General features: G+C 62.8%; 1 protein-coding gene across 23 annotated transcripts in view; it reads right to left on the reverse strand.

The window, feature by feature from the left end:
* Positions 1-15899, reverse strand: part of ABLIM2 (actin binding LIM protein family member 2) — a 139803-nt gene that overhangs the window by 70777 nt on the left and 53127 nt on the right. For all 23 annotated transcript variants that reach the window (XR_006296227.1, XM_043573056.1, XM_043573073.1 and 20 more), the window contains exons 5-6: positions 10056-10182; positions 7644-7737 (exon numbers count right to left, since the gene is read on the reverse strand). Coding sequence is in view for 22 of the 23 variants with exons in the window: in XM_043573056.1 (XP_043428991.1) it covers positions 7644-7737; positions 10056-10182 (221 nt within the window). In the remaining variant the exon portion in view is untranslated. The remainder of the gene's footprint in view (positions 1-7643; positions 7738-10055; positions 10183-15899) is intronic.

Raw genomic sequence — 15899 nt, forward strand, 5'->3', positions numbered from 1 at the left:
CCAAAGGCGTGAGCAGCAACAACAAAAACAGATTCTTTTCTTCACAAAAATTAAAACTATCGCGCATCTGAGGACGCTGTCGGGAACGTGGAAAGACAGCCCGTAGAAGGGGAGAAAACATTTGAAATCGTAGATCTCATGAGGGCTTCGCATCCAGAATAAAGACTTCTTACAGCCCAGCAGCAAAGAGAAAACCGGTCCAATGAGAAAACGGGCAAAGGACCAGAAGAGCCATTTTCCCAAAGGAGATGCACCAACGGCCAGGAAGCACGTAGAAGATGCCCCCACATCGCCATCGCGGAGGGAGTGCAGATCCAAACCCCAACGAGAGGCCGCTCCGCACCCGTGAGGGCGGCTGTAGTCAAAGCGAACCGAGCCAGAGCGGGAAGTCAGCGCCGGCGAGGACGTGGGGCAGCCAGGGCCCCCATGCACCTGCAGCAGGGACGTGACTGGGGCTCGGAGCCTGGAGCTGCTTCGGATTCTGCGTCTCCCTCTCTGGGGGGAGTGAGAAAACCGACGGTCGTGGTAAGCAAAGCGAATCCAGGTCTGCCCCGCAGCCCACGTGTGAACGTCCACGGCAGCGATTTTCAGAGGCCACAGGGTGCAAACGGTCCAAACTGTGGCCCATCCACACGACGGAGTATTAGCCAGCCTTAGAAGGGAAGGAGACCTGACTCGTGGGGCCCCTGATGTCAAGGTGGGACGCCAGAGCTCTGTCTCTGCCACGTGAGGACACAGGGAGAATCTGGTGGGCGTCTGCGGCCCGGGGGGGGGGGGGGGGGGACTGTCCCCAGGAACCGAATGGGCCGGCACCTGAATTGTGGCTTGCTGCGCAGGGAAGGACGCGGCCTGCGGTCTCAGCACACAGGGTCCAGTGTGGCTGCAGCAGCCCCAGCAGCCCAGGACGGGCGATAGAGTCAAAAGTCAAGGCACCCTCACTCTCGTATCAACCCCCACCGCGGCCACAGTGACCGGCCATTCCGCGTCATCGGAACACTGCCGCGCCCCCGCTTCTCGCAGGCGTCTCCTCCCAGTTGCCACGCAGGAAAGGCCTCGAACGCCAGTACCTGTCGCCCAGCCCCCCGCCGGGCAGGTGGCCCAGCCCCTTGCCAGGTGGGTCTCTCGAGATGGCTCAGGTGTTTTTAAAGAATATTAAAAGCCCATGAGATTTTTCGGTGCGTGGTTTTAAAAAGATGTCTTGTGCCTTCTGACAAGCGGCTGTCATCGTTAATGAGACAGAACAACGCTCATCAGGAACGCAGGAACTCTGGTTCCAGGGGCACGCAAAAAACGCCGTGTCTTACTCAGAACCAAGTGGGAGCCGAGCCTGGAGCACAGCCCACGGCCGGCACGCAGGGGCGACCAGCACCGGGGACCAGGGGCAATGCCTCTGGCCTCCAGAGACCCCCGCCCCTCCCTCCCTCACCCGGCCACGGCAGCACAGAGGGACAGCCCTCGACCGTGACATGCCCGGCACATGTGAGGCAGGCGTCCCCTCATCCCTGGATTGCAGACCGCCGAGGGCGGGGCCTGTGCCGCGTCGAGGCCCCCCACCAGGCCACACGGCTCCCGGGGGCCAGGCATCCACATCCTCCAGCCCGATTCAAAGCCGAGTTTCCTCGTTGACTGCCTAGAACTGAGTCCGGATCTTAAAAGGCCTCGTCACCAGCCGACATAACGAAATCTACCTCGAAGCTCGTCAAAACCTTCGGCCGGAGCCGCACAGACTTCCCAGGGCAGCTGCACAAATGCCCTCCTGCCGGGAGCCGCCTCCCCGCAAGATGCCCAGCTCCTCGCCATGCGGGGCCAGGCAGGCCAAGCGCTGGGCCATCTGCAGTCCCCTCCCCAGAGGGGAGCCCCGACCTCACCCCCTGCCACTCTCCCGCGGCTGACCCCACGTGTTCATGCTCAGGGTGGGGTCTCTGCCCGGAACGCAGGTCGCCGGGCTGAGCCAGCTCGCTCCCTCGAGCTCCCTCTCCTTCCCCTGCTCCCTCTCCCTCGTTCCCACCATCGAGCCCCATCTAGGCCATGTCTTTCAGGAGCACCGCACGCTGTCCCCTTGTTCTCCACAGTCCCCCGGCCCTGGAGTAGAGCCACGTGCAGGAGTGGGCTGGTAGAGACAAGTTGTTCCTAAGTGGCCCCTACAGGACAAAAGGAGGGTTTGGACCAAGTGAGTGTGGGAGCAGATGAATCATCCCTTCTACCTTTGGGTGTGTCCGTGGGCGTATCACGGCTCTAAGAAGCCCTCAGCAAAGGCCTCTGCTCAGTGCCCTTGCCCAGCGTTACTGGATGCATGAGCAGGGGCACGGTATCAGGCTAAGAGCAAGTCGCACACTGTGTCTGTGTCTGTGTGTGTCTGTGTGTGCCTGTATCCACGTGTATATCTGGGTGTATCTGTGTTTATCTGCGTGTGTCTGTAATGTGTGTCTATGTGTATCTACGTGTGTATGTATGTGTGTCTATACCTGCGTGTGCCCCTGTATCTGTGTGTGTCTGTGTATGCACTCCTGTATCTGTGTGTATATTTGTGTGTGTGTGTGTGTGTGTGTGTATCTGCATGGGTTTATGTGTGCCTGTGTTCATCTGTGTACGTGTGTGCACAACCTAAAATGGTGATTTCTAAATGCTAACGGATGATTTTTCAGTTTACTCTACGATAAACAGGTATTCGTTCTGAATGTTTGTTAAATAAACACAGTCATTAAATTGCAAAAAGAGAGGGACAAGGTAGGGCCTGGGGAAGTTGACTTTGCTTCTGTCCTGAGATCATGCATTTATTTCTTTGGAACATATGGTTTATTTTCTCCCAGTGGTAAAAGTCACACCCGCTTAGGAGGATAAAATGGGACAAGCCGAAGGAAGACAAGAGAAAGCAAGTCACCGATGCCCTGCAGTGGCAGTGGTGGTTTACGTGAAGTGCAGAGACGTTTAGCTGGCTGCCTGACCCAGGGTGGGAGCTGGCCAGGGTGCCCCCTCCCACCAGGGCTCCTAGCGGGGAGGCATCGAGCCCAGGCTCCAGCCCGGGGTGGGTGGGGGGGGGGACACAGCGCATGTTCAGAGGGTCTGTAGGTGAGTGGTGGGTTGAGGGAGATGGAAAGACGGGAAGGCAGGCAGGGGGAGGGAGAGAGGGAGGGAGGAATTCATTAGTGGTCTCAGAGGTACCCTGGGCTTCCCGTTACCATGGAGACAGGCAGGCTGCACCAGGCAGGTGGGGCTCAGACAGCAGCAAGGCAGGGGTTAAGGAGGGCGGGGCCAGTCCCCGCCCACGCCCACTCCCACCTGTGCAGGGAAGCATTCCAGCCAAGGAGAATAAGGCAGGGGTGGGGTGATGGGGAGGACTGAGCCAGGGAGTCTCCCTCACTCAGCACCCCCTTATCAGACTCTGGTCTAGCCGGTCTGGCTAACACCGCTGTCCCTGGCAGGCAGTTCTCCAGCCACCTTTTAGCCCTGCCCTGGGGGCGACTCCCTCCCGGGAGCCAGCCCTGCAGAGGACCGCCCGGGCCCCCCACCCCCACCCCAGCCCTCCCCACACTCCCAGACGCCCATCTCGGCAGTAGGGTGGGGGCAGACGGCCCCTGCGAGTCCCCGCCAGACCCACGAGGCTCCTCCACCTGTGCCCCAGCGCGCGGCAGGGGACGCCCCGAGACACGCAGGATGCGAGAAAACACGCAGAAAGGGAGGCTGCATATTTGGGAGTAGCTGAGGCAGGGGGAGGAAGGGCCCCACCGTTGCCACCGAACGCACACTTCGCGGGCAGACAGGCGGGCTCTGGGGCGCCCGGCACTGAGATGGCATGCTGCCCGACGCACACAGACGCGGCATAGATCGATGGCTCCCGCGGGCGGGGAGGGGGGCCCGGGCTGCTCTCCGGCTCGGGCTCCGAGGGCAGGAAAGCTCTGAGTGTGACACGCATCTCACGGGAGGACAGAACGGGGTGGGGGGACGACAGGGGCGTCGGGGGGGGGGGGGTCTCACCCGGCCGATGTGGCCCAGCTCCTCGCGAGCCCACCCTCCTGCAACCCAGCGTGGCTCCTCCGGCCTCACCACCGGCCCTCCGAAGCGCCCGGCCAGGCTCCCTACCTGCACGGGGTCCTCGCGACAGAGCCCGGTCCGATCGGCCGGCCCCCGCTGCCCCTCTCCAGCGCCCGCGCCCCAGACAGTCAGCTGGAACGGACGGCGTGCCCGTGAGGACGGCCAGCCCCCGCCTTCAGCCAGCGGTCCGGATCCTCTCCCTTCTTTCTCCTGCCACCCGCCACCGGCTGCCCCCAAGAGCCCGCGGCCCGCCCGGCGGGGCGCAGCACGCTCTGGGCCAAGTTCAGGTGACGCCGCCGCGGCGGCTGCTCCCCTTCCGCGGAGTCGGGCTCGTCTCTGCCCGCCCGCAGCTGCCACCTCGCTAGGAGGCTGCTCAGAGCTTTGCAGAGCCCGCCGACTCAGCCGCGCCAGGGAGCTCGAGAACAAAAGCATGAATCTTCCCCGGGAGGCCCCGTATCCTCCACCGACGAGGAGGAAAACCCGGACCTGTTTTCCACCTGCTCTTCGCAACGAGGACGGTCCCCTGCCTGAGGGCAAACCGGAGTGCCCCCGAGGGGCTCAGGCGCCGAGCCCCCACGTTCTGTATTTGGCCCAGCGTTAAGCATCAGGCCCCGCGGTGCAGACAGGGTCACCCTTCCCCCTCGACCCTTCAAGGGGAGCCCCGCTGACTGCCCGGGGACAATAAGGAAGCCCCCCAGCCCCTGTTACTGGGCTGGAGAACACTTCGCACACGACGTCTCATTGAGTCCCTGAGGTTCTGGAGTGTTCTCTGGGTCAGGGCAGGCAGCAGGGTCTAGGCCAGGCGTCCACCCCTGCCCCAGGGCACAGTGACCGGAGCCCACGGTTGCCAGGAAGCAGGCCAGGCTAGACCCACACACGTGCCACAGAGCAAGAGCTCAGCGCCCCCCGAGCCCGAGACGCACCCCGCTGGCAGCCGTCAGGTATCCCAGTGGGGCACGGTGCTAACACAAAGTGCAAAGCAGCGTTCACACCCCGCGAGGGGACTGGACGGCACCGGGAGCCCTGGGGCGGCCTGGGTTCCAGTCTGGCTCCGCCACCTGCTTGGAGGCGGCCGACGGCCCAGCACACACGCACGGGGAGCCTAGGAGAGAGCGGAAGGTCGGGACCAAACTTCGCAGGGAACAGAGAGAAACGGTTTGAGCTGCTGGCCGTGGAGTCCTGTCCCCAATATTTACGGCGCCACGTGGAACCCCAGAGAGGGCGTAGCCTCCGTCCACAGATTCGGGGAGTGTGGGTGTATGCGTTAGGTATGGTCACTACCCCGCTAACAGGGTAAAAGACGCCCTCAGACTAAATGCCAACAGTTTCGTCACGTGACCCGCATGCCCAGACCGAGCTGAAGGTCAAAGACCCCGTGTGGAACCAGGCAGCGCGTGGAAAGCGGCCACGATGCAGGCGCCGGGGTCCGCTCAACCGTCAGAAAGACCAGGTTCAAGGGCCAGAAGAAAGTCACGAGAGCGAGCAAGGACCCACGTTCCCAGCTGTCGAACCAGCTCGGATTCCACAGAGACCACACTCACCGTGGGGGATGGGACACCAAGTTCTGCAGGTAAGAGGGTCAGTTAGAATGATCTTTCTGGAAAGCGCTTCGCAAGCATCAAGACTCTTGCGAAGTTCATAGTTGTTGACTGAACTTTGACATCTCTGGGAATAAATCTTAAGAAAAATTAGAAATGCAAAAAAAAAAAAACAGATGTTCATCTCAGTGCTGTTTAGTGTAGTAAAAAAAAAAAAAAGAAAAAGAAAAGAAAACCAGGGAGCCATGCTCCGTCTGACAATAAACCATCAGCTTACTGGGTTCTGGAATAGTCCTACGGTGGAAGATAATGCAAGACGGAGCCACGCTCAGTATGGACGCGCCTTGAAAACGCGCCCCGTGAGAAAGCAGCCAGTCAGAGGGCCACCCGCCGTCTGACCCCATTTGTGTGGATGTGCAGAACAGGTAAGTCTAGAGAGATAGAGACGTGGTGTCAGGGCTGGGTGGGGCGGGAACAGCCAGGACGTCGGGTTCTCCTGGAGGTGCTGGAAACGCTCTAAAACAACAGCACGAGGTGCGTGCGTCCAAAGGCCCATGCAAATGGGTGATGGGCATTGAGGAGGGCACGTGTTGGGACGAGCACTGGGTGTCGCATGTAAGCGACGAAACACGGGCACCTACCCCCAAAACCAGGAGCACACTCTACACCCTGTATGTTAGCCACCTTGACAATGAATTAGATTAAGAATTAAAAAAAAAAAAATTTAAAAGCCCATCTTACAAAACAAAAACAAAAACAGGAGAATCTGCTAAGGAGGAAACGTGAACCGGACAGAATCAGAATATAACGTACAAACGGTTTGGTCTCAACTATAATGACGTCAAGAGAGAAAAAACCGGAAGGAAACCAGCCGAGAAGCGAAGCTACCCCTGATCACGTTACCCGCGGCTCTCCCCTTCTCTGTACTCTGCACCCCGTCCCCAGTCCGCACGCGTGTGACCACACCCATCCTCGGGCCCCTCCGCAGAGGCAGGGCTGCCCCCACCATGCTGGCCTCCAGGGTTTCCCACCCCGGGAACGAGGAGAGGGGCAGGTCTGCTGCCTGTGGGTGTGATACCCCTCCCCCCTCTCCCCTTCCCACGCCTGGGTGCAGGGGCAAGAGAGGGCTGGGGTGGAAAGAGGTGGGGCTGAGGGCCTGCAGCAAGTCTGTCCCCGCCACTCAGATGCCAGATGTAATTTCGAGAAAAGCAACTCAGAGTTCCAGGTATGATTTTACTGCAGCACCTGAGACCCCGCTTGTGGGCCAGGCACTGGCTGTGGGTACAGGCAGGGCAGACATCCTTGGGGACGCGAGGGGCACCCCACGTGTCCCACTGTCCCTGGCCCCCAGGCACTCCCTGGCTCAAAAGCCTTTGTCAGGGATGGCCGGGGGGGCCCCCTATCTTCCCGCCCCCGGGGGCTCCTCTGTGACCCCCCCTCCCTGTCCCCTGAGGCCCCCGTCACCTGTGCCTTCCCCATGGACAAAGCCAAGGAGGGGCTGAGGAATGGATACGGGGACGAGCTGGGTCTGACAATCAGGGGGCTGGGGCTCGGTCGTCCCATGAGATGTATCTTGGGAACAAACGTACCGAAGTGCATGATATATGTTACTTCCACAAAGAGACACAGCCACGTAACTCCCACCGGGATCAAAAGACACAGCGTGGGCACCCCAGAAAGCCTGCCTTCCCCGTGGCTGCCGTGTGACCGGGCCAGCCGGGAGACCACTCTAGGCTTCCTATGGGCACCCGGTCCTGCCTCCTGGACCTCCTCCAGGTCTCAGACCCCCATCTAGATGCGGAAGGGCTGGACCCAGATCTCAACCCTTCCCACCGACTCCATCAGCTCGCAGAGGGCACAAGGGAGACTGTCCGGAGAGGGCTTCCTGGAGGAGGTGGCCCTCAGCGAGCAGGCCCCGGAAGGCTGAGGAAGCTGTCTTCCGGCAGAGCCGAGAGGAGTGAGGAGGCAAGGGCTCGGGGGCACGTATCCTTGCGCGCACACACAGGAACACGGGGCGCCGCGCGAGGCACAGAGCAGGACCTGCCCGGACAGGGCGCCCGGAGGCCCACTCACCTCCAGCACGTGCCCCGTGATGTACTTCTCACAGCCGTCACAGCGGATGCCGAACTTGGTGTGGTAGTCGGTCTCGCAGTAGGGCAGCCCGTCCCTGCAACGAGACGGGCAGTCAGGACGCGCGGGGGCTTTACCCCAGGGCCCCCGAGACCCCACAGCCGTTGCCAACGGCACAGCATGGGACACATGGTGGGAGCCTCTCTACCAGCCACCGCAATGACCATTTTGAGGTCAACACAGCACGGCGGGAGGCCGTGTTGGCGGCTAAGTGAACGGGCTTGCCCTCAAACGCCAAGGCCCAGCTGTGTGCCCCTGGGCAGGTCCCTTAACCTCTCTGAGCCTCAGCTTCCCCAGCTGTGAAATGGGAGAGGTGACCGTAAGGTCTAAAGAAGAGAAGGTGTGGTCAGCGCCTAGCACAGGGCAGGCACGCGCCAACTGGTGGCCGAGGCCGCTGTCGTTGCTGACCGGGGCTGGCCCTCGGCCCCGCCCAGCGGGAGTCGGGCGCGGAGGCCACGGGCACTGGGGACACCCGCTGCCCCAGTGCACCCCCCCTCCCCCCACTGCTGAAGCCGCCACGTTCCTCCCAGTGTGGTCGTGACTGGTTTCCAGGTTTCCAGCTGCCGACAGGGGTAAGCTTCTCGAGCTGTGGGGAGACCACAGCTAATGCCGCTGTCTTTCCCTCAAAGCTCTGGACCTTCTGTAGGTCCCAAGGCCTCGGGCAGGAGAGGAAGGGGGGGGTGGTTCAAGCCCCCGGGGCCGCGGTGGCCGCAGGGTGTTTCACCGACGCCCCAGCCTCGGAGGGAGGAAGCGCTGCCTTCCAGCAGAGGAGCCTGTAAATCGAGCCCTCAGGATCTGCTTTCAAAGGCCTGCTGACCGGGGCGCCTGGGTGGCGCAGTCGGTTAAGCGTCCGACTTCAGCCAGGTCACGATCTCGCGGTCCGTGAGTTCGAGCCCCGCGTCGGGCTCTGGGCTGATGGCTCAGAGCCTGGAGCCTGTTTCCGATTCTGTGTCTCCCTCTCTCTCTGCCCCTCCCCCGTTCATGCTCTGTCTCTCTCTGTCCCCAAAATAAATAAACGTTGAAAAAAAAAAAAAAAAAGGCCTGCTGACCTCAGGGCCCCTGTTATTCCCCACTGGGAACGGTGGTGCCCCAAACCCAGGAGGTTCAAAGATAACGTCTCCATGGCAACACCCACGCAGCCTCCCCGACAATTCTGGGACAGCTCTGAAGGCCGCTGAGTGACAGGCGTGCGCGTGGGTGGGCTCCAGAGGCAGCCAGCGCTGGGGGCTGGGCGCTCGCTCTGGTGCCTTCGAGGGCTCGGCCTCCCGGGCTGCCCTCGCGTGAGTCACCCCTTCCTTTACTATGACAGAGGCACGGCCGGTACCTCCCCCAGCCCCATCCAGCCTGGATCGTCTTGGCTCGGGGGCTTTAACTGAAAACGTTTTGTTCTGAGAGAAGCGTGCACTCTCACGCAGCCGTGAGGAAGGAGACCGAGGGACCCCGCGCCGCCTCCGCCCCGTTGCCCCCCGGGGTGGCCTCGTGCAGCACGAGACCACGAGAGCGGCTGGCACGTCGGCGGCCTGATTCCGATTCCCCGGGTGTGGCCGGTACTCCTGCGTGAGGGCGTGCGTGCACGCGGGGTTCACTCTGCGCGGTTCCCCCGCACGGTGGGTTCCTGTGACAGACCCGCTCCCTCCGGCATCAGGAGCCAGCAGGGTCCCCCATGGTAGCGGCCCACAGAGCCCCCTGACTTGCAGGAAGGAGCCTGCACATCTCAGCTCCCCCCGACTCTGTGCCATGGTGGGGCCTGCCCTGACTCGGTCCGCTGATCCCAGCAAATGCACCCCTCCCTGGCAAGCCAGCTGCTCCTGCTCGGGGCTGACCCCCCCCCCTCCCCCCCCGCAGAGGCTCCCTCTGCACGGCCTTCTGATGAGATGTGCCCTCCGACCCCCACACAAACCAGCCATCACTGCATCCGGGCTGCACGCGTGGGGACACCGGGCCGGCCAGGGGGAGCTGCCCAATGCCCAGGGACCGCCCAAGCTGGAGTGTGGGGCTGAGCCACCACATCAGTGACAGCTGAGGCTGGTCAGCCCTCGCCCCCTCGCTCCCGCTGCCGCGGTCAGCCGGCGCTCACGACGCGCTCTGCAGGCGATCCAGGCGCCACGGGAGGGTGACACCCGGGGACGGGTGTAGGGAGGGAGGCATCTTATGAAGGCTAAGGTGGGGGCCACGGTCTCTGCTTCGATCCACGGAAGCACTATGGAGGTGAGGCTGGTGGGAGGGGGCGTCGGGCGGGGGGACAGACACGCAGGGGCCTGGGCCGCGCGGGCCACGGGGCAGCCGCGGCCCCGGGAGGCACCGTCAGCACAGGCAGACGCGGACAGCACAGGTCAGCACAGACAGACCACTCACTTGCTGATGTACTCCGCGTCCAGCTGTTTCCCACACGTCTCGCACTTAAAACAGCCCAGGTGCCAGTGTTTGTCCAAAGCCACCAGGGACTGGCCGTTTTTAATTTCCGTGCCGCAGCCCCCGCAACCTGAAAGAAAGAACGGGACACAGACATGGCCATCGTGGGCCAGGAGGCGTGGCGGCCTATCCCGCCGGGCCTCCGGGCTCAGAAGTGCCCACGGTCTGTGGGAGGGGACAGAGGGGACAGTCCAGCTGGCTGTGCCGGAGGGACCCTGCTACACGCCAGCCGGCACAAGTGCCGAGAAACGAGCCACGAGGTTCGTCTCCGCAGGCATTGAGCGCCGACTGCATGCAGCCTGGGCTGGGAGCGGAAAGGGCCCTGCCTTGCAGAGGACGGGGCCAGGGCCTGGCAGCGGGTGTGTCCTGGGACAAGACCGCACTGCAGGGTGGGGGCCGCCTGGAGGGGCGGGCAGCGCGTCCTCCTCTGTCTTAAAGCAGAGTGAACCTAAGTGACCCGGCCAACGTGCCCCCCGAGGAAATGCACTGCATTAGGGAGGTCTGAGCTGTCACCCCTGCCATTCCTTCCTCTGGGCCCTCGCCTGCCCTGATGCCCCCCCCCCCCCCCAGGAAGCCCTCCCGACCCACTTGTCTGGACCTCCTCCCGTGGCTGTCTGTACCCGATACGGACATTGGCATCCCCGATACAGACCGCCCCGTCCCCACCTGTGCTCCGGGCCTCAGCCCGCGTCTGAGCCGGGCGCCGGGCGGTCAGCCTGGGGGGCCCCTCCCTTGGCGAACCGCCCCCAGGTGATACGTACCCCTCACCCCGTGGCCCCCCGCCCGTCGGGGCACTGGCCTCCCCACGCCCCTGCTGCCCCTCCCAGTGTGCCCCTCCCTGCTCAATGGCCCCTGGGTCCCAGACCCGCCCCTCAGCGCGTAGGCCTCTGAGGCCTGGCCTGGGGACCACACCGGGGTCGGTCCCCAGCCAGTGTCACCTGTGCTGAAGGATGACGGGGTGGAGCCAGGCCAGGGGAGCCTCGGGCACAGACACGGGCGGCATCGCCTGCCTGGGGTGCGCGTGTGTGTGTTTGTGTGTGTGTATCTGGGCGTGTCAGGGGCAGGATGGGCCTCAGGGGCCCCGCAGGGTCCTGATGAGCAGGCATCTGGCAAACGGCCCCCACGGCCCACAGGAGCCCGCAGCAACCCGGGCTCAGCCGAGGGGCTCACAGGCCGAGCGGGGACCCCGCACCCCGAGATGAGACAGGGTAGCCCAGGGCGCGACAGGCCCGGCTACCGGTCCTGGCCCCCACGGCTCACGGGGCTGCACTGGGCCGAGCTCTGTCCCCTCTGGGCCCCGTGTCCTCGGGGGGGGGGCATCCCATCGAATGACAAAACACAAAGGCACAGGGTGGCGGGGGGGGGGGGGCACGCACGGGCCTGGCGCACGGCGGGGGCTCCACAAATGCTCTTCTCCTGGCAGATGGCAGCGTCCCATTGTTTTCAGAAAAAAAACCATTTGACGCCCACAGAACCGTTGGTCAGGCTCTGGCTTTCCTAAATTATCACACCGTCCAAATCCACACGCAAACCGCGCACCAAACGCCCAAAGAACAGAGTCCCGCTCCAGGACTGCGGGCGGGGGAAGCAGGCAGCTCGCTCACCCGGGGCCCCTCGAGGCCCAGCACGGCCGGCAGCCGGAGAACGCTGGGCCAGTGAGTGCGTGCGCGCACGCGTGAATGAAGGAGTGGGGACCGAGAGACCGCCCTCCTTTCTCAAGTTCAGGAAGCACCCAGAGCCCCTCCCCAACCTTCGACCTCCGTGGGTCCCCAGCAGCACAGAGGCAACTGTGGCTCGCCAGTTCCGGACTCCCGCGGGCTGGCTCCGACTGCGGGCTCGCCCTGTAAGCTCCACGTCACCGCCTGTCGACCGAGGACGGCTGTGCTCCCCAGGGGACACCTGGCAATGTCCGGACACACTTTTGATTGTCCCCGCCGGAGGGGGGCATGCCCCAGGCACCTGGCGGGCGAGGCCAGGGCCGCCGCTCGGTGCCCTCCGGCGTGCAGGATGGTCCCACCGCACAGAATCATCCGGCCCCAACTGTCAGTGGCTCCAGAGTCGAGAAACCGGGCTTGGAGGCCACACCGCATTGTGCCCAGGGCCGGGGGGGAGGGGGAGGAGGCAGGGTAGAGCAGTGGTTAGAAACCCGGCCCTTGGAGCCTGGCTGCCCTCACCCGCTGTGCGACTGTGGGCTAGTCACTTGGCCTCTCTGTGCCCAGTACGAAGGGGGTGCATTCTACGGGGCCAACAGCAGTGTAGGCTCACACGCTTGTTATGAGGCCACAGGCCCGTGGATGTGTTTGATAACTGAATAAACGCGCAAGAGGCCCAACGCCGTGATTGTTGCCGGAAGACCCGGGGGCCCAGCTCCCTGCGGGAAGCCACCTGAGGACACCTCCCACATTGTCACCCCGCCTGCTACGATATTCGCGCCTGTCCGGCCCCCCGGGGGTGTCCAGAGGCTCCCGGAGCGTGCCAGCTGTGTCTGCAGGAGGACGGGGACCCCACACCCACCCCGGCGAGCCTGGGGCAGAGCCTCGCTAATAGTGGGCTGTGAACTCCGAGGCCAGAGCGCTTGCCAGAAGGACCGCTGCCATGGCAACAGCAATCGCCACTCTCCAAACACGACTGGAGCTCAGCATAGCTTTGCACGGCTTTGCAGACGACAGTACAGAACCCCGTGTGATGAATCCTGCCGACAACAGCTGTCGGCAAAGGGGACTGGCTCTGCCGTCACAGCAACGGGCTGAGCCTGGGCCGCTGCCCCAGCATGACCCTTCTAGAAAGTTCCAGACAGCTTCCTGTCTGCCCCAAAGCGCTCCCTCCTCTAGCGGACGTGGTCATGAGATCTTCAGCTCTGCCGCGAACTTGCGTGGGACACAGGACGTGCGGGGCGGCCTCTCTGAAGCCTGGCTGTGAACAGGGCGGGGAGGGGGGGGAGGGGGGTCATGGTCAAGGCGGGACAGACCCACCGTCACCCACTGGCCCCCAGGTCAAACTGGGTCGGGGAGCAGGGAAGGGCTCAGAGTCGGATCTGAGATTGACTTTTGAAAGCACCGAGCCGACTGACGTCTAAAACTTGAAAATGCCCGACAGACACGTCCTGAGGGGGCCCGTCATTACTCTGAAAGCCCGGACTGAGTGGAAGGGCCGGGGGCAATGGCAGGGAAAGATAAACCGGATCGAGTGTGGCCCCACGCACGGGGGCTCTGAGCTGAGCTGGCGACACCCACCCCCGACGGCAGTACGGGGGCGAGAGCGTGTTGACTCCTGGGGGCCACAGCACCCCCCCAAGGCAGACGCACCCTAAGACAGAAGCACCCCATTAAGGGCACAGAGCCGTCACCGTACTCTACTGGGCATGCGACCTCACGACGGCCTCGTTGCCCCGTTTCCCAGGCAGCAGCGGGCCAGCGACGGGGCTGGGGTTCCAGGGCCCCACCGCCGACCCCTGAGCACCTGAGCAACGTAGGCTCTTTCGGGCAGAAGACGGGGAAGCCCCAAGGGCCACAGGCCACGGGTCTCAGAGGGGAGGGCCGTGGACCCTCACCCCCACCCCCCTTCCTGCTGAGGGTGCACCACCCCTCCTGACTCTGGAGGGGCCTCCAAGCCCCAGCTCCCAGCTCCCACTTCGGAGCTGGAGGCCGGGGAGGGGGGAGCCCAGGGAAGGGGAAGCGGGGGGGGGGGGAGAAGCAAAAAGAGCTCTCGGGGAGGAGACCCTCCTCGGGGCAGCGGGGGAGGCAGCCCAGGGCAGAAGCCGTTGTGCAAGATTCAGAAGGAGTGGTGTCTCCTCCAGGGATGGAACAGTGTGGGCGTGCAGTGCAGAGCGCTTATCCCGTTGCTAAGCAACAGGCACAGGGCCAGAGCCAAGAGGGATGCTGAGGGGCGCTCAGAGCCCCCGGACTCCAGCTGGACTCTGACCTCAACGGCTGCCCGGGGAAGAGCCGCTTCCCCCTTCCGCCCACCGCGCTCCTCCGGCCCCACGACCTGCAGGCCGACCATGCCGCCGCTCAAGCTCCTCCTGGCATCCCTCACTCAACAGCCATCTATGGCTCCTCATTGCCTCCGGGATGCAGTGGGACTGGGCACGGCTTTGCCGTCTGGTGTCCGTCTCTCCCACTTCATTCCGTCCCTTGTCCCCCCCACGTAGCAGCCCCCTGCTGGGCCACTCACAAGGATCGGGTGGCTGCCTGCTCTCTCCCTGTTCTGTGGTGTCTTCCCTTCCATGTCCACCCACTGGAACCTGTGTTTCAGAGGCCACCTGCACCCCTACTTTGGAGTTTGAAGCCCTTGGCTCGAGCCTAGCGGGACACCCGGCTCCTGGCACACACACACCCACCTCCCCGCCCGACTCAGGGCACTTCTGGGACAGAGAGGAGGCATCCTGCCTGTCGGGGCTGCTCTGGGGACACAAGGAAGCGGGGATTGATTGGGAGGATTCTGCAGATATCCACACAGGAGCCAGGAGCTGGTGGTGAATGTTTAACACTCCCCAGACACCAAAAAGGTTCTAGGCGGGAGATTTTCAGGGCGGACTGGAAGATGGGGCAGGTTGCATTATTAGATCACCTGGGGGTCAAGGGAGCGTTTGTTCTCTGGAAATGTAAATTTGGTATTTTAAAATACTTTTATATTTGGAAAGGGCAGAGCCTTTCCCAACTCAAAAAATTCGTAGACAAGGAGTCTGTAGTCAGGCACATTTCTCTTTTTACTCTGGCTGCCGGGGAGCTCTGGACAAACTGTTCAAACTAATCTCCCCCCTTCTAATCTTGCTTGTTAGAGCTTTTAATTAGTATTTCAGATTTAATTATAAAAGCATCAACTGCGAAGCAAATCGCCAGAAGTTCAATCAATGCAGACCTCAGTGGGAGAGAAATCCTTGAATGGAGGACTCTCCCAGCAAGCCCCAAAGCAACAGCCTCACCAACTGACGTGGCTGCTAGTTTGTCTCCCCAAGAGATGAGGGCTTCGCCTCCCTCCACAGAGTAAAATTACCACCAGGCCCTGGAGCACCGAGCTTCTGGAAGGCTGGAGGTACAATCTCTCCTGGAGAGATTTTCAACGCGGCAGACAAGGTGGGCGAGGAGGAAGAAGGTGCTTAACGGGGGGGGGGGGGGGGGGGGAGCAGGAATGAACTGTGATAGACGTCAGCACAAAGCCCTCCTCTGTCAAGGGACACGTGACTCAGGCACCGGGGACACCACAGTGACCGCGGCACGCAGGGTGGGCTCGGAAACTCCAATCCTGCGCAGGGAACCAGGCAGCAGCAGGCCCGGGAGTGCGGGGCCCCCTTCCCGGTCCCGGCGCCCCACGTCCGGCCGAGCAGAGCTGCAGGTCTGCAGAAGAGCCCCTGCCTCGCCCTCTCGCTGCCCTGCACTCAGCACACATTGATTCCTTTACAATCTGCTTCCACATCCAACAAGCATGCCTTGAGCACCTGCTGCATACAGATCCCGGCCTAGCTCCAGGCAGGGCGTGTGTGTGTGTGTGTGTGTGTGTGTGTGTGTGGAGCACTTAACCCGGGAGCCCCTGACCTCAGGAGCCCAGAGTTCAGTGCTCTCCTAATGGCTCCCCCAAAGAGCTTCTGGAAGGTCTAGAATTATCTATTATTATTGAGCTCCAGAAGGTGGAACTCAGTGTGTGCGCGCGTGTGTGTGTGTGTGTGCGCGCGCGTGCTTTGGAGGGAGAGGACCAGAGGAGGCCAGGAGGCTTCCTGGAGGAGGCAGGCTGGAGCCGGGCTGAACGTAGGAATGGCGTGTGGCAAGGAGGGCACGGCTGCGTGAACGC

Source organism: Prionailurus bengalensis, chromosome B1 (assembly GCF_016509475.1).
Source record: "Prionailurus bengalensis isolate Pbe53 chromosome B1, Fcat_Pben_1.1_paternal_pri, whole genome shotgun sequence".
Classification (NCBI taxonomy): domain Eukaryota; kingdom Metazoa; phylum Chordata; class Mammalia; order Carnivora; family Felidae; genus Prionailurus; species Prionailurus bengalensis.